This window comes from Kogia breviceps, chromosome 4, assembly GCF_026419965.1.
Source record: "Kogia breviceps isolate mKogBre1 chromosome 4, mKogBre1 haplotype 1, whole genome shotgun sequence".
In the NCBI taxonomy this organism is placed as follows: Eukaryota; Metazoa; Chordata; class Mammalia; order Artiodactyla; family Physeteridae; genus Kogia; species Kogia breviceps.
This window is the reverse complement of record NC_081313.1, coordinates 149,576,873-149,600,584: the sequence shown is the minus strand read 5'-3', so window position 1 is coordinate 149,600,584 and position 23,712 is coordinate 149,576,873. Positions and strand designations below refer to the sequence as shown.

At 60.0% G+C, this 23,712-nt stretch overlaps 1 protein-coding gene across 1 annotated transcript in view; it reads left to right on the top strand.

Annotated features, from left to right (window-relative positions):
• Nucleotides 1-21,639, top strand: part of OBSCN (obscurin, cytoskeletal calmodulin and titin-interacting RhoGEF) — a 167,458-nt gene extending 145,819 nt beyond the window's left edge. The window contains exons 100-125 of the mRNA XM_059063315.2: nt 7,741-7,938; nt 8,776-8,872; nt 9,199-9,320; nt 9,861-9,973; nt 10,130-10,298; nt 10,471-10,537; nt 10,983-11,183; nt 11,885-11,945; nt 12,456-12,533; nt 12,896-13,068; nt 13,168-13,194; nt 13,948-14,100; nt 14,190-14,235; nt 14,370-14,447; nt 14,805-16,839; nt 17,448-17,528; nt 17,817-17,927; nt 18,102-18,269; nt 19,008-19,130; nt 19,305-19,475; nt 19,730-19,814; nt 20,070-20,309; nt 20,551-20,774; nt 20,915-20,990; nt 21,127-21,276; nt 21,377-21,639. Of these exons, the coding sequence (XP_058919298.1) occupies nt 7,741-7,938; nt 8,776-8,872; nt 9,199-9,320; nt 9,861-9,973; nt 10,130-10,298; nt 10,471-10,537; nt 10,983-11,183; nt 11,885-11,945; nt 12,456-12,533; nt 12,896-13,068; nt 13,168-13,194; nt 13,948-14,100; nt 14,190-14,235; nt 14,370-14,447; nt 14,805-16,839; nt 17,448-17,528; nt 17,817-17,927; nt 18,102-18,269; nt 19,008-19,130; nt 19,305-19,475; nt 19,730-19,814; nt 20,070-20,309; nt 20,551-20,774; nt 20,915-20,990; nt 21,127-21,276; nt 21,377-21,554 (5,225 nt within the window). The 3' untranslated portion in view covers nt 21,555-21,639. The remainder of the gene's footprint in view (nt 1-7,740; nt 7,939-8,775; nt 8,873-9,198; nt 9,321-9,860; nt 9,974-10,129; nt 10,299-10,470; nt 10,538-10,982; nt 11,184-11,884; nt 11,946-12,455; nt 12,534-12,895; nt 13,069-13,167; nt 13,195-13,947; nt 14,101-14,189; nt 14,236-14,369; nt 14,448-14,804; nt 16,840-17,447; nt 17,529-17,816; nt 17,928-18,101; nt 18,270-19,007; nt 19,131-19,304; nt 19,476-19,729; nt 19,815-20,069; nt 20,310-20,550; nt 20,775-20,914; nt 20,991-21,126; nt 21,277-21,376) is intronic.
• The last annotated feature ends 2,073 nt before the right edge of the window (nt 21,640-23,712 follow it).

Below are 23,712 nucleotides of genomic sequence, written 5' to 3'. Positions count from 1 at the left end.
CAAGGAGCCCTGGATCTCTCACTGCTTGGCCTACAGGCCACAACAAGTTGCTGCTCTCTGGGCCCAACTAAGTCTAAACACACAGGATATTTTGGCTGGATCCCATTCTCTCTTCCAGTGGACTCGCCTCTCTCCAGGAGGCAGCTTGCACAAGCACATACAGGCACACACACATAAGCATGGACACACATATGTACACACACAAACTTGCACAGTAAATGTGGCTCCCAAGTGCCGTACAGACACAGCTAGTACATTTAATTCACGTTCATCTAACTGGAGACAGGGTTAAAATACTCACAGTCATCTAAGGGAAGTTCTTTTTCTATGTGGCACTGCAACAGAGCAGAAAATCCCATCGACCAGGGACTAGGAGGCTGTGTGCCCTAGGCCATGCCGCTTGACTTTTCTGAGCCTCCCTCTCAATTTTCCCCACAGGATGGCGAGAGGGACTGTCGAGATGTATGGGTGCTGGTAGCTGGTGGGCTGCCTGCTATCCAGCTGGGCAAGGCTGGGAGAGGCATCTCTGTGCCAAGCCTCACCCTGTCCAAAAGCTACAGAGGAAGAGGCCTCGAGCTGCTGGGGAGTAGTTGCTGCCAGGTCCCCAATGGGTCCTGCCCTGTCCCTGGGACGTGGGTCCCCTATCAGCAAAATGGGAGCCACAGGCTGTATCCTGCTGGCTCCAGCGAGGAGGAAAGCTAGGAAAGTCAAGAGACAATTGAATTTGTGGGGTGCTCCTATGGGAAGACCTAGGTTTCCCTGCTCACTCAGAGCTCAGGACCCTGTTCAGGCATCCTCAGGTCACTCCCAGAGGGACTTCTGTGGCCTCATGCCACAGAACTCAGAGGTGCTACCTCTAGGACTCTGGAGTCATTCTGCCCTGGAGAGACGCCCTTTGGTCTTTAGATTTTTTTGTGAAATAGGCACTAGCCATCCCCGTCGCAGTATGGCTATCAACCACAGGCCATTCCTTTTCCCTCTCTAGGCCTCGATTTCTATGAAAAGTGGAACTTCGGACCTGACAAATTCATAGGGCTCCCTGGGCACATAGGCTGAAGGAAAAGCTTGGATTTCTGTGTGGGCAGCCTAGACAGAGCCCTTACTCTCCTTGAAGCTTCTGCAAGAACCCCTCAAGAGGGATTCTTCCCTCACGTGGGACACACTGTTATCACAACTCCTCATTCTCCAGCCACTCAAGGCAGGCATTGTCACCTCCATTTCAAAGATGAGGGACCTGGGACTCTAAGCTGAGACATTCCTACCAGGGGCACACAGCCAGGCAGGGTTTGGATCCAGTGCCCTAAGCTGAGCAGGTTACTACACTGCCATGCCACCCAGATAGCTCAGCCCCCAAACACCGGCTGATGTGTAACCCTCGCTATTCCGACTGTTTTCTTTGTAGTCACTGAGCAGGAGACTAAAGTCCCCAAGAAAACCGTCATCATGTAAGTGCAGGCGTGTTCCTACCTTTCCTTCTGACTGCAGTGCTCCCTGCATGCCCGCTAACCTCCCTGGACCGGACCTTGCCTGTGTAGCTTGGCCCCTTGCTTGTCTGACTGCTTGCCCACGTGGCCTTTGTTCACCACGCAGACTGCCAGTACCTTGCAGATACTCCCAGGGCACTCACCTCCCCCTGGGCCCTTGGCCACCTTCACACTTCAAAGCTGTGTCTCTTCCAGGGTCTAAGTACCCTTTTCATGGCCCCGTTGCCTCAGCAGTGTAGACTTACTCTGTGTACGTCCTAGTGGCTCACCCAGGGCTTGGACCCAGGATCATGCCAGTTAGTGGGGAGCAGGGACTGCCAGCTGCTTCCCCCAGTGTACTAGAGGCAGAATGCTACCCTAGGATACCCTAGGGCATTGTCCAATGGAACTTTCTGTGATGATGGAAATAATCTGTATTTACACAGCCCACTACAGCAGCTACTAGCCGCCATGTGGCTATTTGGCTAGTGTGACTGAAGAACTAGAATTTTAAATTTACTCGATTTTCAACCATTTGAATTTAATTAAAATAGCATAACCATAGTGAACAGCACAGCTCTAGCGCCCTTAGAAGTCTCCAAACTCAGCCCTCACACTAGGAAGATGGGAACACTGAGGCTCAGGGAAGAGAGGAGGCTTGCGGAGGATGGCTCACGATTGGAAGCCAGCCGAGAACGCATTTCCTCAGTGCCACACCCACTGTCCCATTCTCCAGCCTTCAGTGCCTTCAAGGCTGAGGAAAAGCCACGCATGTTGTTGATAATTAAGTAATACAGAGGTCCAGAGCTAGGTGAACCCACAGAAGGCAGGATTGGTTTTGAACTGGATAATCTGGAAGGACTTCCAGTAGGAGATGTGTGAAGTAGATGGGTAGAAGAGCTTGTAAAATCCAGGAGGAAGAAAGACTGTGATTTCCTAAAGCCAGGGAACTGGGAGGCTCCAGGATGGGGAACCTCTTAATTCCCCATAGGCATAAGACCTCCTATAGGTGCCTGCAGGTGGTGATATTGCTGGAGAATCCCATCTTGATAAGCTCTCGGGTTAACCCTTCCGTGACTTTCTCCCTTCTCCCCAAAGCAGATTGCCACCTCACAATAGATGGGTCTGCCTGGGGCAGAAGTAAGTTCCATCCCTCGAGGTATGCAACCATGCCAGAGCTCTACACAGATCACCTCTACGTTTCATCTATGAGGGGGGCATTGTTATTTACATTTTATGGAAGACAAAATGAAGGAGAGATGGGGCCAGGCAGCCCCACTGAGGAGGCATTAGGGTGTCCTCGTGCTTATGGGAGGCTGGACTAGGTAACCCCCAAAGGCATCCTGAAGTCCAGTCTATTCCAGGCTTAGGGAAGTAGCAACCCTCACCCTGCAAGGAAGAGCGTACCCCTTCATCTTGAGGAATGGAGAGAGGCAACTGCCTGGCGCAGCCTCCCAGCAAGGGCACTCCACACGTTGCACCTGCAGCACGATGAGGGGCTCTAGGGAGCCAAGGGGTACCAGAAGGAAACGGGAGAGAGACCCCTGTCACCTGGCAGCCTCAAGTGCTGTGCCAATGGCCTCAGAGTAGGGTGCCTACATGCCCTCATGGGGACAGCAGTGAGCCGAGCGCGGGGGGTGGGGGGTGCATTTAGGAGGAGCGATCCAGCTGTCCAGTTCCACTGGACTCACTGTCTTGGCTCAGCAATCAGGCAGTGTGAGGCCAGCAGATGAGGCCTTGCCCAGGTTTGGGCAGTCTCTGACCCAGGGACAAGCCTAGTGCCAACTGAGCCTTGTGTGAAGCAGGCCAACAGGCCTGTGGCCCTGAGGCATCTGCACGCCTCAGCTTTCCCATCAGTTAAGGGGGCATGGCATTTCCCCTTTACCAGGTGAGGGCCGGAGGAGGCAGGATCTGTACTTGCTATGTACCCCAAGGTGTGGCCACACATCTCTGGGCCCATGGCTGGGAGTAACTGCTCCTGTATGGAGCTGTGAGTTAGACAAAAGCAAAGCTGAACAAGAGACAGACAAAGTCCTAGTCATTGCAGGCAGCTGGTGACAGCACTGAGTTGTCACCATATGCATGCCGGGTCCCTCTGCCTGAGCCTGAGAGGAAATGCAGGTCCTGGGGCCCAGGAGAGCTGTGTGTTACTAAATGTGTTCCTGTTCCCTGCCTATTACTCATTTCACCCTCAGTACCTGGCAAGGTCAGGGGTACTGGTTGGCATAGGAAGGTCTGGGCTGACTGGTGGGCTTCTGACTCTTGGCTCTGGGCAAGTTTCAAGCCCTTTTCAGCCTTGTCTGCACCTGTAAAAGGAGGTCAGACCCGTCCCCCAGAATTGCTGCAAGGTCCCTGGCCAGCGCCCCATGCACACTCACATGCAAATGGACTTGAGTTCTATCTCCTCTTCCCCTTCCATCCCCCTCCTGTTTTGGGAAATGGAGCCCAGGAGGGAGACGGCCTTGTCTGAGGTCACACAGCCCAGGACGGCCAAGCCATGCCTAGAGCCAGGTGTCCTTGCCGGGCCTCACATCCTCAGACCTGGAGGCCATGAGCATAGGCCACAGGTCAAGACTCCGACATTCCTCCTGCACCTGTGGCATCAGCTGCCCAGCCTGTCCCTAACCGAGGATCACTGAGGCACCTGCCGTCTGAGAGCCCCTCTAACCCCCACCACCCTCCTGCCATGTTACAAAGCACAAAGCACTGATGGGATCAACAAGGAGGGCTGTGTGGCTTGCACCCCTTCATTGGCTCTGTAAGGAGGGCTGGTGTCTCCAAACTGAGACAGCCATAAACAAGGAGGGGAGGTTGACACATGACGTTACAAGCCAGTCTGGGGTTTGGAGGTACCTGCGTGATATAGCATGGGCCTCCCCTGACGCCTCAGCTCTCATTTTGAGATCTGTACGCTAGAGCCTGAGGTTGGCCAGATGAGACTCTGTGCTTTGTTTCTTTGGTTCTCTGGATGGGGATCTGGAGATCGGGCTCAAGCGCACGTGCAGGAGTTAGTTTATGCAATTTCACCACTTGCTTGCTTGTACGTTAACCTGATCTCTCTCGCTGGCCCCCGAATGTGCTGATGGCAAGGGCGCGGGGTGAGGCTGTGGGTCTCTGTGCCTATCTCCTCTCGGCCCTCTCCCCACAGAGAGGAGACGATTACCACTGTGGTGAAGAGCCCCCGTGGCCGACGCCAGTCCCCCAGCAAGTCTCCCTCGCACTCCTATCACCCTGCCAGCCCGCCCAAGCCAGGCCTGTTGGCCCCTGAGCTGCTGCACTCGCCAGGAGCCAGCCAGCCCTGCAGGCCCGAGGCAGAGCCAGGCTGGAGGCCCACTGTGCCCACTCTGTACGTGACGGAGCCCGAGGCCCACATGTCAGCCCTGCCTGGGGACACTGGGCCCCAGCCCAAATGGGTGGAGGTCGAGGAGACCATTGAAGTTCGGGTGCAGAAGACTGGCTCAACGGGCGCGTCTCTGGCCAGAGAGACGCCTGGCAGCTCGGAGGGGCTTCTCTCCACGCTGCCTGGCAGGATGCCTGGAGGAGACCCCAATACAAACAACTCCAACAACAAGCTGTTGACCCAGGAGCCCCCAGACATGGTCAGTGTTGGTGAGCCCCTAGTCTTCCATGTGGAAACGGGGCCAGAGACCCCTGAGCTTTCCCCTCCCTGGGCTGCTGAAGAAGAGGCCCCCCTGGAGGAGACGGAGGAAAGAGGTACCTACCAGATAGAAGAGCCCCTGAGTGCCGATGGCCTTCAGGGCCGGGACCCCAAGATCCTCACACACGACGGCCGTGCACTCACACTGGCTGACCTGGAAGATTATGTGCCCCAGGAAGGGGAGACCTTTGGCTGCAGCGGCCCCACGCCCAGTGCTTCTGATGACCCGCCCTGCGAAATCTCAGTGCTTCAGAGAGAGATCAGCGAGCCCACGGTGGGGCAGCCCGTCCTGCTCAATGTGGGGCTCCCGCCGGGTTCCCGAGCCTCCCCTGGCTTCTTCACCCGCATGCCCAGCTCCCGGGAGGCGTTTCCATCAGGGCCGCAGGACCTTGGCCCCAGGGACATCTCCTTCTGCTTTCAGGAGGCCCGGGCTGGAGGTACCATGTCCCGGAAGCCGTCCTCCTGCACTCAGGTTCAGCACTCTGTGGACAGTGGCCAGAGCTGCTTCAAAACGGAGGTTTCCACCCAGACGGTCAGCTTTGGGACAGTGGGGGAGACTGTCACCCTGCACATTTGCCCGGATGGGGACATGGACCCTAGCCCCTCCCAGGGCTGAGGCCAAGACCATCAGGAGCTGGGTGGCTAGGATGGAGATGAGAGACTCTTAGGGCTGGGACACCCCTGACTAAGCTGCCGTGGTTGCATGGGGCAGCAGAAAGAGGCAAGTGGCTTTGGGGCCTAGGACCCTGCCTGGCACCAGCATCAACTCACCTCACAGCCGCCCTGGGTTTTCAACTCAGGAGAGAGTCCCAAAGCTGGCACCCCTCGGACACGTGTGCTCTGACCCTGCCCTGGCTCTCCAACAACTCAGGACACCTCCCTCCCCTTCCTCCCTGGGTGCTTCCTACCTCACAGGACTTGGTCTTCAGCTGAGGACACTGCACGCATCTGTGATCTCAGAGCGTACTGAAGCTGCTCCGAGAGCACTGGCCGCAGTGACTCGCAGACTGCAGCTCTGGGTTCGGGGGCTCCAGACACAGGGAAGGCACTTGGGCATCTTTCCTGCTCCGTTCATGAGGCAGTGGCTACCACATGGGCCCTGTCTGCCCCAGCTTAGGCCCCCGTCCCAGTGGCCAGGCCTGGCACAGCCCTGCCTCTCACCCAGGCTGGGGGTTCCAGCCTCCCTCTCAATAGGGGGCTTCCCAAGCCACAACTTACCCGTGAACGTTTTTTCTCGGCCTCCAGGAGGCCTGTGTGGGGCCCAGCTCTACAGACCCTCCTAGGCCTTTTCTACAGGGTGGACCAGGGTCTCTTTGTGGGAAGGCAGCCCCCGTCAGTCGACCCTGATGACACTAATAAACTGGTTCCTTGCACTGTCTTTGCTCTGCTCTTTTTTGCTTTTCCATCTGGTGACACCGATGACTCAGGAAGGACGGTCCCTCCTGGCCTGGCCCTGGAGACCAACCAGTGGACAGCCCAGACCCTTTCCATTGACAGCCCTGGGTGGACACTCAGCAATGACCTGTGGGTCCTGGCTAGTCCTGGGGATCATGGGTGGAGACGTGATAGTTCGCCCGTCCAGCTTGCTCACGTGTGGGCTAAGGGGCTGGTGACAGGTGCACACAGTGTGGCTGGGGCAGCGCATAGTGGTTGCTCCTGCTGGGGGCCTCCTGTGCAGCTGGGTCCTTTGTCAGGATGGACATGGGGGTGTGATGTGTCAGGGGTCCTGATGACCTCCTTGAAGTGGGGAAGGACAGGATGGTTGCCTCAACGCCATAGAGGGCAAACAGATGGCAGCCTGCCCAGTTGCCTCCTCAGCCTGGTGGGCCCTAGGATACAGAAGATCAACAGGAGGGAGGCTCTGGGGCAGGGCAGAGCTCCATAAAGGGGGACCTTCTAGAAATGGAGTGGTGGGCATCTCTGAATGGCCACACAGGGGCCGGCAGCCAGGTGGAGGAGGGAGTTGCACTGAAGGCTGAGGGCAGGAAGCCGAGACACAGGAGGGTCTGAAGGTTCCCGGGGCAGGGACCAGGTGAGAGTGTAATGGTCTGGGTCAGGCCTGCCTGCAGGTGGAAGGGAGAAAGCTGCTGGGTGGAGGACAGGGGCTGCCCTGGGAGGGCAGGATTGCAGCCTACCCTCTGAGGAGTTCATGCCTCCTAATTTGGCATCTGGCTGTCCCTAGCTTTCCTAGACTGTGGGGCTGGGTCCACTTGAGCCTGGGTGACCCAGTACCCTAAGATCCAGAGTGGGCTACAGAGCAAGGCCAGCCCCAGGATGAAGGGATGAGACTAGCTGAGACTGAGGGGCCACCCAGAGTGATGGGTGGGAGTCCAGGCCCAGCTGCCCCTGTAGGAGCTGACGTTCTTGTGAGGGCATCTGTGTAACACCCTGCGGGCGGACCAGTCCTGAGCTTGCGGCCTAGAGTGCCATCTGCCCTGGCGCAGTCTCTGGACCCCTTCTCCTCTCAGGGGCCTCCACCTTCGGCCCTTCCTGCACCCAGTGGGTGGCTGCAGCAGGAAGGTGGGAAGGGTGGCCTGGGATTGGCTCATCTGGGCAGTATCCCACTCCCCAGGCTCAGGCCAACCCTTACTCTTATGCGTGGACCTGCCTCTCCTACAGATGCTGCCATCCCACCCCCAGGTGCCCTGGGGCAAGTGGACCAGGAGAGCACATCCATCCAGAGGACACTGATGTGCCCTGAGCCTCCGGGACCCACCACAGGGGAACATACCAGCCCCGGCCCCAGACCTGGGGGGCCACGTGAACTCCAGGAGGCCGGCCAGAATCCCCCAGGAGTGGAGGCTGGGGATGCATCCGGTGAGGCCTGGCAGCAGGCTGAAGGCAAAGTACCACCTGCTTCCAGGACCACCCCACACACACACCACTAACCTCCCCTCTGTTCTGACACCAACCTTGGTTAATTTGGGTGCCCATCCCATAGGGGTGAACTAGCAGAGCCTGGGGACCCCCAACATTCTGATGGCTCCACATGTTGGGGACCCTGGACAAGGCCCACCCCTCACTCAGCCTGTGAAACTAGAGGGGTGGATGGGTTCTGGGAGGTCCTTCCCACCCTGAGCATGTGTGTCCCAGGAGCCGGAGGCCTCCTGTGGTCAGCCCTCAGGGGACAGCTTGGGTACCCTGTGCTCCTGGGAAGGTGAGGAGGAAGAGGAAGAGGAGGAGAGGGGACAGAGAGTGAGAGGAGGAGGAGAGGAAGGTTGTGGGGAGAAGGAGAGTGAGGATGGGGAGAAGGAGGGGAGAGATTAGAGAAAGAGGGAGAGAGGGGGGGAGGAGGGGAATGGGAGGAGGAGGAGGAGGAGGGGGACCAGGAGGAGGGGGAAGAGGAGGAAGAGGAAGAGGGTGAAGAAGGGGAGGAGGAGGGGAAGAGGAAGGAACAGTAAGTGAGCAGTGCCCCAGGCAGACCAGACCCCTGGGAATGTGCTATGGGCCCCTCCCCCCAGCCCAGGGGGCTGAAGTGCACTTGCGTGGCTGGAGCTCTAGGTTTGCGGTCACGGACCCTGTGCTCTTGGAGCCCCTGCTCTGCCTGTCCTCCCCTCCTCTGGGCCCTGGAGGTCGATGCAGAGGCAGGTCATGAGGGATTGTCGCCAGCCCTATCCCAGGCTCCGTCTCACTGGGCCCCTTGCCTCCCACCAGGCGAGCCCCAGAAGGTGCCGCAACCTCTCTCCCACGAGGGCCTGGAGCAGAACTCTCGGACACACGCTGAGGTCCAGGAACGCACGGTGCCCATCCGGTAACTTCCCCAGCTGGCTGGGGGATGAGGGGACATCCTGGGGGCAGGGTCGGGCACGGGGGCAGGAGAGTAAGGGGTGGAATCACAGCACCCCTGCACTCTCCATACCAGCCCCACCTAAGCCCAAGGGTGGGGCAGGGAGGAGAGGCCACCCCTGGAACAAGGGAAGCTGGGGGAGCTCCCTTCTCACCCAGGGCCACGGCCCGTGTCTGTACATCCCCTGCCAAAGAGTCTGCTGCAGCCCCCATCTTATCTTGAAGCTCTGCCTCCCTTACCCCCAAAGTGGAAGGGTGGGGCAGACAGCTAACTCCACTCCATGGCCCCAGGATGGAGGGCGCTGCCTACCCCAGGGCAGGTGCAACAGAGCTCTGGGACATCCACAGCCACGTGTTCACAGAGACCAAGCACAGGACATACGTGTACCAGGCCAGCGACATGTGTGCCGCAAGTAGGTGGGGGCCCGGCAGTTTACACGTGTGCCCGCCATGCCCTGGGCAAGGGGGGACATTTGCATGGAGGGGCCTGCAAAGCCACCTGGCATGTCCCAGCCTCACTGTGGCCAGGGCCCCTGCCGCCCCTCTCCCCGTGTCCTCTCAGAAGGCATCACTGGGAGGGGAGATGCAGGCGGCAGTGACCCTTTCCCCACTCAGAGTTAGCATATTCGGTGCGGCCTGCCCTCAGAGAGCCGAGGCTGAAGCAGGAGAGACAGGGGTTAGACTGAAGGAAGCACTTCCAGACCATCCGGGGCCTCGGAGGAGTCAGGATGGGGTCACCTTCACTTGGGAGGCAGGTGGGCTCTTTCACCCTGGGGTATATCTCGGGGCCTCTCTGCCCACGTAGGGTACCAGGACACACCTGGGGTTACTGCCAGCCCCCCTGGGTCTGGGTCTCTGTGAATGTAGGCCGGGGATCAAATATTTCAACACAGGACAGGCTGTGATGGGACAGAGCCAGGCTCCTTCCCAACGGCTCCCTCCCCTACCCCCAGGGCCCCCATCCATGCAGGTCACCATTGAGGATGTGCAGGCCCAGAGGGGCGGCGTGGCGCAATTCCAGGCTGTCATTGAGGGCAACCCGCAGCCCACGGTGACCTGGTGTAAGGTAGGGACGGGCCAGGGTTGGGGGCCTGCCTGCGGGAGGGGGAGTGTATGAAACCCCACTGGACTGGACACAGCACTCACTGAAGGTCATGCTGGGCCGTGGTGCTGGGGTCCCCCATGGTGGGCTGATGGCCTCCCTGCCCTCCTGTGTCTCCAGGACGGTGCCCAGCTGGTGGATGGCCCCCGGCTCAGCCAGCAGCAGGAAGGGACCACATACTCCCTGGTACTAAGGGATGTGGCCCAGCATGACGCAGGTGTCTACACATGCCTGGCCCACAATGCTGGCGGCCAGGTGCTATGCAAGGCAGAGCTGCTGGTCCATGGGGGTGAGTGGGGGACCCCTTCCCAGGCCTGTCTTGGCTCCATGCAGGCGTGTGGAGCTGTGGGTGTGGGGGTCCTGTGAGCTCCCACAGGCTCAGGCACTATAAAGTTGGGGGACAGAGGGGACGGGGTGGTCATCTTTGCTCACACCTACAGCTTCCCCCTCCCTGGCTACAGGCGACAGTGAGCAAAGCTCTAGGCGGAAACTGCACTCCTTCTACGAGGTCAAGGAGGAAATTGGAAGGTATTTGCCCGCCCCCCATCCCAGCCCCAGGAACCTCACCCGCTGGACCCCCACCCCCTAAGACCCTCAGCCTCAGCCTCCCGGAGTTCCTACCCCAGGGTTTCCATCCAGGAGCTCCCAGCCCTCCCTCCCGCTGCACCCCTACAATCCCCACTTCGGCACTAGCAGAAGCCCACCCTGCGCCCCGGAACCCCGCCTCCGCCGAGTACCTGCCTCCTCCAGCCCTCACCTTCTGGAGCCCCTGCCTCCTGCGAACCCTACCTCTTTCCGGAGCCCCCGCCCGCAGAGTACCTGCCGCCCCACACTTGCTGGGAATTCCGCCCCCCTCCAGTACCCACTCCCCCGGCCCCTGCTCTCCCGGAACCTCCCTTCTCAGGAGCTTTGCCCCCTTCCAAGCCCCATCCCCCAGGAACCCCACCCCCAACGCGCTGTCCCCTCCTCCCAGGGGTGTGTTCGGCTTCGTGAAGAGGGTGCAGCACAAGGGCAACCAGATGTCCTGCGCCGCCAAGTTCATTCCCCTGCGGAGCAGGACACGTGTCCAGGCTTATCGGGAGCGGGACATCCTAGCAGGGCTGAACCACCCGCTGGTCACTGCACTGCTAGACCAGTTTGAGACCCGAAAGACCCTGATCCTCATCCTGGAGCTGTATCCCGTCTCACCCCAAGGGTGCAAGGTGGCGGGGGGCAGGGGATGTGCCCCAGACACACAGGGGTCCGGAGGGCTGCATTGGGGCCTGTGGTTTTGGTGATCCCAGCCCTGCCTGCCTCGCGGGGGCAGCCCGTAAGGCTGGCGTCTCGATGCTTTGTGACTAACGCCCTCCCCGGCCCCAAACACACTGCACAGACCTCATAGCTCCCAGGCCTTTGGGCCAGGAATTGGGGCAGAGCTGCGTCCAGAAGGTCCAAGACGTGCCCCTGTGGGCTCCTCCTGCTGTCCACGTTGCCTTTCCAGCAGGAAGTTTGGACTTCTTCCCTGGCTTCTGCAGGCCCCAAGCACTGACGCCACTTCGGATGCCTACCCACGCCCCAAGGAGGGGCGCGATCCCTACCAGATCCATCTGCCATTTGTGGCCCAGCTGAGGGTCTCTGAATGTCGTGTGTGCTCACCACACCCCCACCTCCCCAGTCAGCGTCCCCTGCAGGGTGGGGGGACACGTGGGTTCTGTGCAGAGGGGCCCACTGGCCTCAGCCCCTCTACTTGGGGCATCTGGTCCCTCCCATCCTCCTCAACTGCAAGCACCAGCCTCCCCAGATGAGCTCCCCCTGCCCCGAGATAAGACTCCCCCCAGGTGGTCAGTGAGGCTATGAGGGTTCTGGACCCTAGAGCTTTCCTTGACAGAGTCCCAGGTGCTCGTCGGAGGAACTGCTGGACCGCCTGTTCAAGAAGAGTGTGGTGACAGAGGCCGAGGTGACTGGTCTCCCTGGGCTGCCCACCCAGCTTCAGGGCAGCGTGCATGCCTGGCCAGGCCTCCTGCCTCCCCTGCCCAGACCACCTGTCCCTCAGACCAGCTTCCCAGCGTAGTACTCCCCACCTCAGAGACCTTCTAGGGTATTCCAGGGCCTCACAGGGTGTTGCAGCTCCTGTCGGGCTTTCAGAGCCCTCCCGTGCCCTGGGCTCGCTTCTTCCCCATCCCAGACCGCACTGAACTAGCTGGCCAGGCCTCGCCTGCTCTCCCAGTCCCCTCTTGCTTTGCACAGGCTGTTCCACACACCCAAACCTGCCCCGCCTTGGGGCTCAGAGGAGTCCCCCAGCTACAGGGGTCCGTGAGGCTTTGCATGTAACCTGCCCTGCGGGACCACCGTCCCAGGCTCAGGTCTGGAGGGAATTGGAGGCAGGGTAGGTGGGAGCAGGCAGGGAAGTAAGTAGAGGGGATTCTCGAGGCTGGCTGTCTCACCTGAGCACCAGCCTTTGCTGCAGGTCAAGGTCTACATCCAGCAGCTGGTGGAGGGGCTGCACTACCTGCACGGCCAAGGCATCCTCCACCTGGACATAAAGGTATGCGGCTCCCTGGTGCCCCCAGAACCCAGTGAGGGGCAAGTGGGAGCCTGGAGCCTATAGGCTGAGAGGGTGCAGGCCCAACACATCCCAGTTCCCTGTCAGGATTTCCTCACCTCTGGGGACAGGGAGCTCACTACGTTATGACAGCCCCTTCAGGTGGGGGGCAGGTCTGACGGAGCAGAAGCTGTCCCCAAATGGCACTGAAACCTGTCCCCGGGGCTGCCCACTACCCCATGCTGGCCTCACCATCATTGTGGGGCAGCCCCTCAAAGACCCTTGAGTGTCCTCCCCAGGCCCGGCAGCCCTGGGAGTCACTTCCTTAGGGTACAGCCTCACCCACTCCCGAATCTACCTGACAGCCCCCCAACATCCTGATGGTGCATCCTGCTCGGGAAGACATTAAAATCTGCGATTTGGGCTTTGCCCAAAAAATCACCCCGGCAGAGCCACAGTACAGCAAGTACGGCTCCCCTGAGTTTGTGGCCCCTGAGATCATCGAGCAGACCCCTGTGAGCGCGGCCTCTGACATCTGGTGAGTGGGGGGGCACCCGCTCTCTGCCTCCTCCTCCTCCTTCTCCTCCCTGCCAGGCCAGGTCTGGGGTGACTCACGGCGGTGGTTTTTTTCCTGCAGGGCCATGGGGGTCATCTCCTACCTCAGGTGAGCAGACCCCTGCTCCTGTCAGCTGTCTCCTCCAAAGCCGGCCCAGACTCTTCCTCAGCAGCCCACGGGGAGCTGTTGAACTGCTGGCTGATCCTCAGATCAGAGACCCGAGACCTAAGGGGCAACTATCTTGGGAACATGCAGTCAGCCAACTCCGATAAAGGGTTTCTGCCAAGTGCTTTTCACACACACCCTGTCACAGAGGGGCTCTGCTGGGTCACGGGGCAGAGCACTGAGCTGTTTCCCTGAAGGGTATGGGTAATTTGTCCAGAGCCCGCTTATCACAGTTATTGCTGCCCTGAGGACGCTGGTGGCGTAGACTGAGCCTGGATTTCCTCTACAGGTGGAGCCCTGATCCCTCCAACCCCGGCTAAGGCCAGGTGCCCCCTCCAGACTGACCCTTGATCTCTGCCCCAGGCTGAGCCTGGATCCCTACCCCAGGCTGACCCTTGATCCCTATCCCAGACCAAGCCCGGATCCTCACCCCAGCCTGGGACCAGATACACACTCCAGGCTTAGCCTGGAGCCCAGCTCCAAGCTGAGCCTGGATCTCTGGGCAAATCTGAGACATATGCCGGGATTCTCAGGGCTGGATGACAGTGGTGTTAAGAGGCATCCCCAGTCAGGGCTGGGAGTCCCCAGCCACCACCATCCCCATGAGACCCAGCACTCCCTGTCCTGGCAACCTGCCTCCCATGGACCCAGAAATTCAGGTCACGACTGAAGGCTTAGTCATGTCTCTGCTTTCAGCCTGACCTGCTCGTCCCCATTTGCTGGCGAGAGTGACCGAGCAACCCTTCTGAATGTCCTGGAAGGGCGGGTGTCCTGGAGTAGCCCCATGGCCGCCCACCTCAGTGAGGATGCACAGGACTTTATCAAGGCTGCTCTGCAGAAGGCCGTGGAGTGAGTACACACGCCCTCCCCTCCGCCTGAGGTCCTCATCCTTGCCACAGTGACCACTTGCACTTATCCTGGCCTTCCGCTCCCCACAGGGCCCGGCCCAGTGCCGCCAAGTGCCTTGCCCACCCTTGGTTCCTGGTGAGTAGGCTGAACGCGGGCTGGCCTGGCTCACGGGGAGGGAAACTGAGGCCAAGAGGAATGGGGGCCTGCCTGGGCCACAGGGTGCACCAGGGTCTCCCTGCAACATGCCTCTCTCACCTGGGCTCCCCAAGAAGTCTGTGCCTGCGGAGGAGGCCCACTTCATCAACACCAAGCAGCTGAAGTTCCTCCTGGCCCGCAGCCGCTGGCAGGTGAGCTGTGCTGCCCTGTGGAGGGGGTGAGGGGGTGAGGGGGTGGGGCACGGAGGGGGTGGGAGGCCGGAGAGGGGAATGAGGCCCAGAGGGCTGGCTGCCTGTGTGTGCCCCTTCTGGGTCTGGGAGAGCAGGGAAGTGGGGCTGGGCATCCTTCATGTCAGGTCTTTGCTACCTGAGACGCCGGGGTGAGGTGGGGCAACATGCAACATCCCTGCCAAGATGGGGACACACTGGCAGAGCCCTGGGCCCACGTCTTTTAATGCCCACCATTTCCTGAGCACCCCTCTGGGCCCACCGAGAGCTGGGAAGGCAGCGGGCAGCCAGCTGACGACCCCCTGTCCTCCACGCCCCCAGCGCTCCCTGATGAGCTACAAGTCCATCCTGGTGATGCGTTCCATCCCGGAGCTGCTCCAGGGACCGCCCGACAGCCCATCCCTCGGGGTGGCCCGGCACCTGCGAGGTGACGCCAGTGCCTCCTCCAGCAGCTCTTCCTCCTCCGACAACGAGCTGGCACCGTTCGCCCGGGCCAAGTCGCTGCCCCCCTCCCCGGTGACCCACTCCCCGCTGCTGCACCCCCGGGGCTTCCTGCGGCCTTCTGCCAGCCTGCCTGAGGAGGCCGAGGCCTGCCCACCCACCGCAGCCTCGCCTCTGCCTGAGTCGCCCCAGGGTGCACAACCGCCAGCTGCCCTGGGCTGTGTGCCCCGGCAGAGTGTCATCCGAAGCCTGTTCTACCAGCAGGTGGGCGAGGGCCCAGAGCTAGGGGGCCTGTCTGCGGGCAGCAGGCGGCACCCTGCCCGGCGGCGGCACCTCCTCAAGGGTGGCTATTTCTCGGGCGTCCTGCCCGGCCTTCGAGAGCCACTGTTGGAGCACCGTGCGCTGGAGGAGGAGGCTGCCAGGGAGGAGCAGGCCACCCTGATGGCCGAAGCGCCCTCCGTTGAGACCGCCCTGCAGGTGCCCAGTGCAAGCACCCATGAGGCCTCTGGCTTCAGCTGCTCCCTGGACCTCGACTGGGTGAACACAGCCAGCCCCTCTGCCAAGGCCTGCAGCAAGGGGCAGTGTTCCGCTCTGGGCCCCTCGAGCCTTCAGGGGGCCCACGGAGAGAGCATGCCTGGAGGGGATGCACGTGCCAGGGCAAAGGGGCATCCAGAGGGGTCCCTGCAGGGGCTGAGACTACTTCCGTCCACCGGTGGAGGTGGGCGCTCCACTCAGCAAGAGGGGTCATTCCAGGACAGCTGTGGAGGGCAGGCTGCCCCTTTCTTTCAACCCCAGAGGAGTCCTGCCCCCCAGGACTGTGGCACCCCTGCTGCTTCGGCACCACAACCTCCTGGCTCCTTCCCTCCAGGGCACTGCACAGAGCCCCTCTTGACATCCCCGAGCCCTTTCTTCTCAGGAAAGCCACAGGCCTCCCTCTCCCCAGCCCAAGCAAGCCCCCAGTCAGACTCTGAGACAGGGCTGAAGGACATCCCTCTTGCCGGGAGGCCTGATCCACCCAAACCCCCAGAGCCAGCCTCCCATATGGGCATGGAGCCCAGCCCCTCCCTGGACACTGAAGGCCTGTCCCAGGAGACAGAGGGCCTGTCCCAGTCTTCGCCCAGCCCACAGCGGCCTCAGGAGCTGGCGACCACACGGAAGTTCTCCCTGGGATGCCATGGGGGCTACGCGGGGGTGGTGGGCTACGGCACCTTTGCCTTTGGTGGGGATGCCGGTGGCATGCTGGGTCAGGGCCCCCTGTGGGCCAGAATGTCCTGGGCCGCCTCTCAGTCCTCGGAGGAGGAGGAGGAGGAGGCAGGGGCCGAGAGCCCACCACCCCAGGCCAGCACGGTGCCTCTACCTGAGGGTGGCAGGGCCCTCCCGAGGGCCTCCCAGGAGGTGAGCTCACGGGAGGACTTAAGTGGGGGCTCTCAGGTGTCGCTCGTACAGATCCGGGACCTGTCCAGGGACCTGGAAGCGGCTGACAGTGTGTCTCTGGACATCTCAGAGGTGGATCCTGCCTACCTCAACTTGTCTGACCTGTACGACATCAAATACCTCCCATTTGAGTTCATGATCTTCAAGAAGGTCCCCAAGCCTGTGGAGCCAGAGCTGCCACCCTCCCCTGAGTCTGAGCCTGGGGAGGAGCTGGCTGAGCTCCCAGAGGCCGCATGGCCCTGGCCGGGCATTCTGGGCCCGCCAGCAAGCCTGGAGATCACAGAGGAGCCAGAGGACATGGAGGCCCTGCTCGGGGAGCCTGCTGGTGGCAGGAAGCGCCAGTGGTCACCCCCTTCCAGCAGTCTCTTCCACTTCCCCGGGAGGCAATCACTGCTGGAGGAGCCCACAGAGCTGGGACTACGTCGGAGAGTGAGGGCCTCGGTGGCCCACATCTCCCGCCTCCTGAGGGGCAGGCCTGAAGGTTACTACCCCCACCCTGCCACCAGACTGGGCACATCCATGTTCCCCACCCTGCACCTTGGGGCTTCTTGTCGAAAAGGACAGCTCAGGAGCTCACCTGAGTGATGCAGGAAGCCCTCCATTTTATGCTCCCCTCCCCTGTCCCGGTGCGGCCCACACCTCCCGGGACACAGTGGCTTGTTTTCGAGGTCACCTTTGCAGCTTCGATCCCTCCCCATGTGCATGTGAAGCCCAGTTGTAATTCAACTGCAGTTACACCCCTGCGGAAGTAGGAACCAGACCAGCCCTCCCTGATCCCTGACCCCTGGGCCCTCCCTGACCCCAGAGCCCTCAGCCAGACCTCCCCAGGCACCTGTGGCCCCTTGAGCTGCTGCCCTTACCTGCCCGTGTTGGCCCTGCCTAGGATGGGCTGATGCTGATGGGGTAGGGAGGGTGGTGCCCTCTGCAGCAGATGTAGCTCGTTTTCAGTAAGACCCCCTGGGACCTGGGCTTTTCTGCCACATGGGAATCCCACAGTTGGCCACAAAGGGCCCCAGAGACTTACTCTCATGCTCACAGAGGAGCCAGGCCCCTAACGTGTGACCTCTCATGGCCACTTCCTTACTGCAGGTCTGGAGAAGGAGGGCCCCCCCAGGAAGAAGACAGGCCTAGCTTCCTTCCGCCTATCAGGCCTGAAGAGCAGCGACCGAGGTGGGTACACTGCCCTGGGGCTGGGCCCTTACTGTGGGGAAAGGGAACCCTGCCAAGACAGTGCAGGGCGGGGGGAAGCTCACACCCATGGGGGCTTGAGTACACAGGGGGACTCTGGCGCCCCAGCAGTCATGGCCCTGCAGTCCTGGAAGCCTTCCTGGAGTAGGCGCTGGTGTTGGAGACGAGCCGGTTGGGGGTGGGGCTCATCTGTATCCCCACGGCGGGGTTCAGGCCTTGCTCTCAGGCTTAGGGTCACCTCTGAAAGCTCACCTCACCTCCCTTCCCCAGCACCATCGTTCCTAAGGGAGCTCTCGGATGAGATGGTGGTCCTGGGCCAATCTGTGACTCTGGCCTGCCAGGTGTCGGCCCAGCCAGTTGCACAGGCCACCTGGAGTAAAGGTAAAGAGCTCTCCTGAGGCTGAGGGGCAGGGAGGCAGGGGGTGCTCCTTTAGGGCATTACTCTCATTGTACAGATGGAAACTGAGGCTCAGAGAGGGTGTGGGTCCCGGGTGTGACCATGAGGCAGGGCACCTGTTGGGAGCTTCTCTCGAGGTCCACTCTATCCTGCTGCAGATGGTGCTCTTCTTGAGAGCAGCAGCCATCTCCTCATCTCCTCCACGCTCAAGAACTTCCAGCTTCTGACCATCCTGGTGGTGACTGCCGAGGACCTGGGCGTGTACACGTGCACTGTGAGCAATGCGCTGGGGACGGCGGCCACCACAGCCATTCTCCGGAAGGCAGGTGCGTAGGCCGAGCAGGGCCCAAGGCATATGATGCTCACCACCCAGGCATCCACATCCTGGCACTGCCAGGGCCTGGAGGGGTGACAGAAGGCAGTAGCTGGCTCTGCAGACCGGGACTCCCAGGAGGGGATGCAGGAGGCAGGGGGACACAGCTGGCCCTCTCCCTGACACCTCTCTGGGTGCTCCTCTCCTTGCATTTCCCACGGTACCTCTCTCTCCAGCAAATGCAGGAGGAGGCGGCTTCCCATTTCGTATCTCTATTATAGTCAAACCATGCTCTCAAAACACGGCGCTGGGGTGTGTTTCTGGGGGAGCCAAGACAGAGGCTGCGGACCTAGCTCTCAGACCTCTGACTTGGTCCCCAGAGGGGGCGAACCCCCACATGTCCTGCACCACAGCCCAGCAAAGTAGAGGCCCCTCTGCCTAGAGCCTGGGATTGGTGGCAGGCTGTGAGCAAGACCTATTCCATGGGGTTCCTGGGCGGGCACCAGTGGGAGGGGAGCCTGGCGGGGTTGGGTAGGGCAGACACCTCCTGAGGCCCCTCGAAGGAGAGGCGCTGAGCCCCTCCTACTAGTCAGCATTGGAAGGGACCTCTGGATGAACTGGACCAAGTGAGGGTGGGCTCAGGGGCCTGGCAGCAGGGTGCAGGAGGATGAGGCAGGGCTGGCTGGGGCTCAGAGCTTCATTAGAGAGCTCCTGGGAGCCCGCCTCAGATTGCTGTCTGTGGGCCCTTCAGAGCGCCCCTCTTCCTCCCCACGCCCGGACATCGGGGAGGTGTATGAGGACGGGGTGCTGCTGGTCTGGAAGCCTGTGGAGTCGTATGGCCCTGTGACCTATATCGTGCAGTGCAGCCTGGAAGGTATGGGGCCACTCCTGAATCCTCACGTCCTGGGGGGCCCCGGGGTCGCTGTGGGGGCGCCGTGGGGAAGCGCCTGGCTGCTCTGCGCCCCTGGGTGGCCTGCGCCGGCCTCTCCACCCTGACATGGAGTGGGGAGGCCTTGGGCTGCCTCTCACCCGCTCCTGTGTGGCCCAGGCGGCAGCTGGAGCACCCTGGCCTCGGACATCTTTGACTGCTGCTACCTCACCGGCAAGCTTTCTCGGGGCGGGGTGTACACCTTCCGGACAGCCTGTGTCAGCAAGGCGGGCATGGGCCCCTACAGCAGCCCCTCGGAGCAGGTCCTCCTGGGAGGACCCAGCCACTTGGGTGAGCCACTCTGCCGGGCTCTACGGAGTGCGCCCTGCCACTTCAGTGAGTCACACACTCACTTGGGATTGTGGGTTCTGCCTGCTAGGGCCCCCACCCACAAATGGCCTGCGGAATGAGAGGTCAGAGTGTTCGGGGGTTCAAAGACGGGCCCCCCTATCAGGTTGCCTGGGAAGGGGTGATGGGAGAAAAGGCTGGGGGAGATGGGGCTGCAGGGGTGCCCTCCCCCAGCCATCGGCTTCCCCTTCCCACAGCCTCTGAAGAGGAGCGCGGTGCCTCAGGGCCAGCCCAGCCCCTCCCCAGCGTGCAGACCTTCGCCTTCCAGACACAGATCCAAAGGTGCGGGCCCTCTGGGGAGGGCGTGTGGCAGCGTCATGGCCTCCTCCGCCCCACTAGCTCTTCACGCTCCCACCCCAGCCCCATCCTCTCTCCCCTCTGATCACTTCCACCTACATTTGCCTCAGCGCATCTGCCACCCCCTCCTGGACCTTCCCCCTGGGCTTGCTTCTCTGAGACTGGGAAGGAGAGTGGGGTCCGGCCTGGGCCACCGGGCGGGCTGGCTCCTCACCAGCCTGGCCTGTGCTCCCTCCCTAGGGGCCGCTTCAGCGTGGTGCGGCAGTGCCGGGAGAAGGCCAGTGGACGCGTGCTGGCTGCCAAGATCGTGCCCTGCCACCCTGAGGACAGGACTGCCGTGCTGCAGGAATACGAGACCCTCAAGGGCTTGCGCCACCCCCACCTGGCACAGCTGCAGGCTGCTTACCTCAGCCCCCGACACCTGGTCCTCATCTTAGAGCTGTGCTCTGGGCCTGAGCTGCTCCCTTGTCTGGCCGAGAGGTGAGAGGGCAGGACCTGGCCTGGATTCAGGGCTCGGGACCTGGCCGCCAGCACTGTGGTCCACTTCCAGCCCACCTCCTGACCCGCCTGCACCGGCCAGCCAACCGGGGTGGCTCAGCAGAGCTGGTCCTTCCCTCCTAAGCCCAGCAGGGAAATCTGGTGCTTCCCCGTGGCCCCTCGGCTGTGGACAAAGCCTGGGTACCCCTCCCTACGTGCCCCCTAAGTGGCCCTCTGCCCCCAGGTCCTCCTACTCGGAATCAGAGGTGAAGGACTATCTGTGGCAGGTGCTAAGTGCTGCCCAGTACCTGCACAGCCAGGGTATCCTGCATCTAGACCTCAGGTCCGAGAACATGATTGTCACAGAGTACAACCTGCTCAAGGTCATCGACTTTGGAAACGCCCAGAGCTCTGCCCAGGAGAGGGTCCTGCCCTCAGAGAGCTTCAAGGACTACATGGAGACCATGGGTGCGCAGGGCACAGACACCAAGCCTGATCTGGGGGAGGGGTGTGCCAGGAGCAAGCCCTTCCCCCAGCCCTGTCTCCCTGCCTACTCCACTGCAAACACCCAGCCCCTCACCTGTGACCCCCACCCATGCCGTCCCCAGCTCCGGAGCTCCTAGAGGGCCAGGGTGCCCTCCCGCAGACCGACATCTGGGCCATAGGTGTCACGGCCTTCATTATGTAAGTCTCCACGTGCCCTGTGGGCTGGGAGGGCTGGCTGGAAGGGCAGACCTGGGGTCCACTGAGGGGAACCCTAGGTCCCTGTGACTCCCATCCATTGACGGTGACCTCAGTCACTTGACCCCCACCCACTCAGGTTGAGCGCTGAGTACCCGGTGAGCAGCGAGGGAACGCGAGACCTGCAGAAAGGCCTGCGCAAGGGGCTCATCCAGCTGAGCCGCTGCTACGCGGGGCTGTCCGGGGGCGCTGTGGCCTTCCTCCGCAGCACGCTGTGCGCCCACCCCTGGTAGGCACCCCCACCTACCCTGCCTGGCCCATCCCCCTATGACCTGACCTGCCCGTCGTGGGCGGGAGCACGGCTAACGCCACCGTCCCGCGCGCTCCAGGGGCCGCCCATGCGCGTCCAGCTGCCTGCAGTGCCCGTGGCTGACCGAGGAGGGCCCCGCCAGCTCCCAGCCTGCGGCCGTGACCTTCCCCACCGCAAGTCTGCGCGCCTTCATGAGAGAGCGCGAGAAGAGGCGGGCGCTGCTGTACAAAAAACACAACCTGGCTCAGGTGCGCTGAATGCCTGGCCCTGCGGGACCTCACCTCTCAGTCTTTCAGCACTCCCTTCATATGCATACACACATCAATAAAAAGCAGAACTGGATGAGGCGCTCTCTGTTTCATTATTTTGTTTGGGGGAGGGGGTGAGGGCCCTGCCACCTTCCTGGGGTTTGGGGGAGGGCAGAACTGCCCTTCTCTGTCCCGGCTGTGTGCCCGCAAAGACTTCATTAGGACTAGAGCCCTCTGAACCAGTTCAGCGTGGAGGCAGCTCCATACTCTTGTGGGTGTGTGCGTTTCTTCTGACCGTGTCAGTGCTGCATCAGACATGGACACAAGCCCAGGTAGTTTGCCGGGAAAACCTGATTGTGGGCACGTATCAAGGATTCCGACTTGTTCCACCACAGCACCATTCCTGGGGTGGGGGAGGAGCTCAAGCTGGAGCGCGTGGACAGCAGGCACTACCCTCTTAGTTCTCAGCGAGTCTCACGGACGGGACGGTGACGGAGACATGCTGGTGAATCCAGCCCTCCTGGCTTTCCCCATCTCCAGACAACGGTGTCCGCACACTGGACATCCACCCCTTAGATCTTACTTGAACACAAAACACTTCATCTAAAAACCCAACATCTCCAAAGTGAACTGCCTCCCCGCCCCGCTCCCCCCCCCCCGCCCCCCACTAACCTTCTGCAGGCTCAGTAAACACCTCCACTCAACCAATCCTTAAGCCCAACCGCCTGGGTCCTGGGCACTGTGACCTTACATTGCCACGTCAGCAGCTGACCCCACTCCATCGCCTCATTGGTTCACCTGGCAAGGCAGGAATGGGGGTGGGAAGGGAGCCAAGGTGGGCACAGGCTCTGCACTCTCTTCGGCTGGTAGGGTTCTGCTGTTAGCAGAGAGGCTTCTCCCTTAGCTCTTCCCTTCCGCATCCCTCCCACGCCCCCACCCCCCCAACGTGGCTCCACCGCTGGCCCATCAACAGCCCCACACCACTCTCCTGTCCTCTGTGCTCTACCTATTCATCTCTCCCTCTCTCTTAACCCCTGGCAACCGCTGAAAGGATTTTTGTTTTTCTTTTTCTTTTTAACTATCTCCATAGTTTTTTGCCTATTCCAGAATGTCATATGGTTGGAATCATATAGACTTTTCCGATTGGCTTCTTTCACTTAGTAATAATTTAAGGCTCCTCCAGTTGTTTCATGGCTTGATAGATAATTTTTTTCTTCAATTTTATTTTTGTCATAATAAATTTATCATCTTAAGTGTTTTAAGAGTACAGTTCAGTAGTTATATATTCATAATGATTGCAACCATCACCACCATTCACCCCCAGAACTCTTTTCATCTCATAAAACTGAAATTTTATATCCATTAAACACTAACTCGCCATTCTCCCCTCTCCTCAGCCCCTGGCACCCACCATTCTACTTTCTGTCTCTATGAATTTGACTCCTCTAGGTATCTCATATAAGTGGAATCATACAGTATTTGTCCTTTTGTGACTGGCTTATTCACTTAGCATAATGACCTCAAGATCCATCCATGTTATAGCATATGGCAGAATTTCCTTCCTTTTGAAGGCTGAATAATATTCCATTGTATGTATATACCCCATTTCACTTATCCATTGATGTACACTTGGGTTGCTTCCATGTTTTAGCTAGTGTGAATGTTGCTGCTATGAACATGGTGTACATTTATCTCTTCTAGACCCTGCTTTCAATCCTTTTGATTATATACCCAGAAGTGGAATTGCTGGGTCATATGGTAATTACATTTTTAATTTTTTGAGGGAACTCCCTAGGGTTTTCCACATTGGTTGTATCATTTTACTTTCCCTCCAACAGCACAGAAGGTTTTCAGCTTCTCTACATCCTCATCAACATCTGCTGTTTTCTGTTTTGTTGGGGTTTTTTTTGATAGTAGGCCATTCTAATAGGTGTGAGGTAGTATCTCATCATAGTTTTGATTTGCATTTCCCTAGTGATCAGTGATACTGAGCACATTTTCATGAATTTATTGGCCATTTGTATATCTTCTTTGGAGAAATAATCTATTCAACTCCTTTGCCCATATTTGAATCATGTGGTTTGTGTTGTTGTTGAGTTTTAGGAATTTTTTATATATTTTGGATATTAATTCTTTAGATGTATGATTTGCAAATATTCTCTTCCAT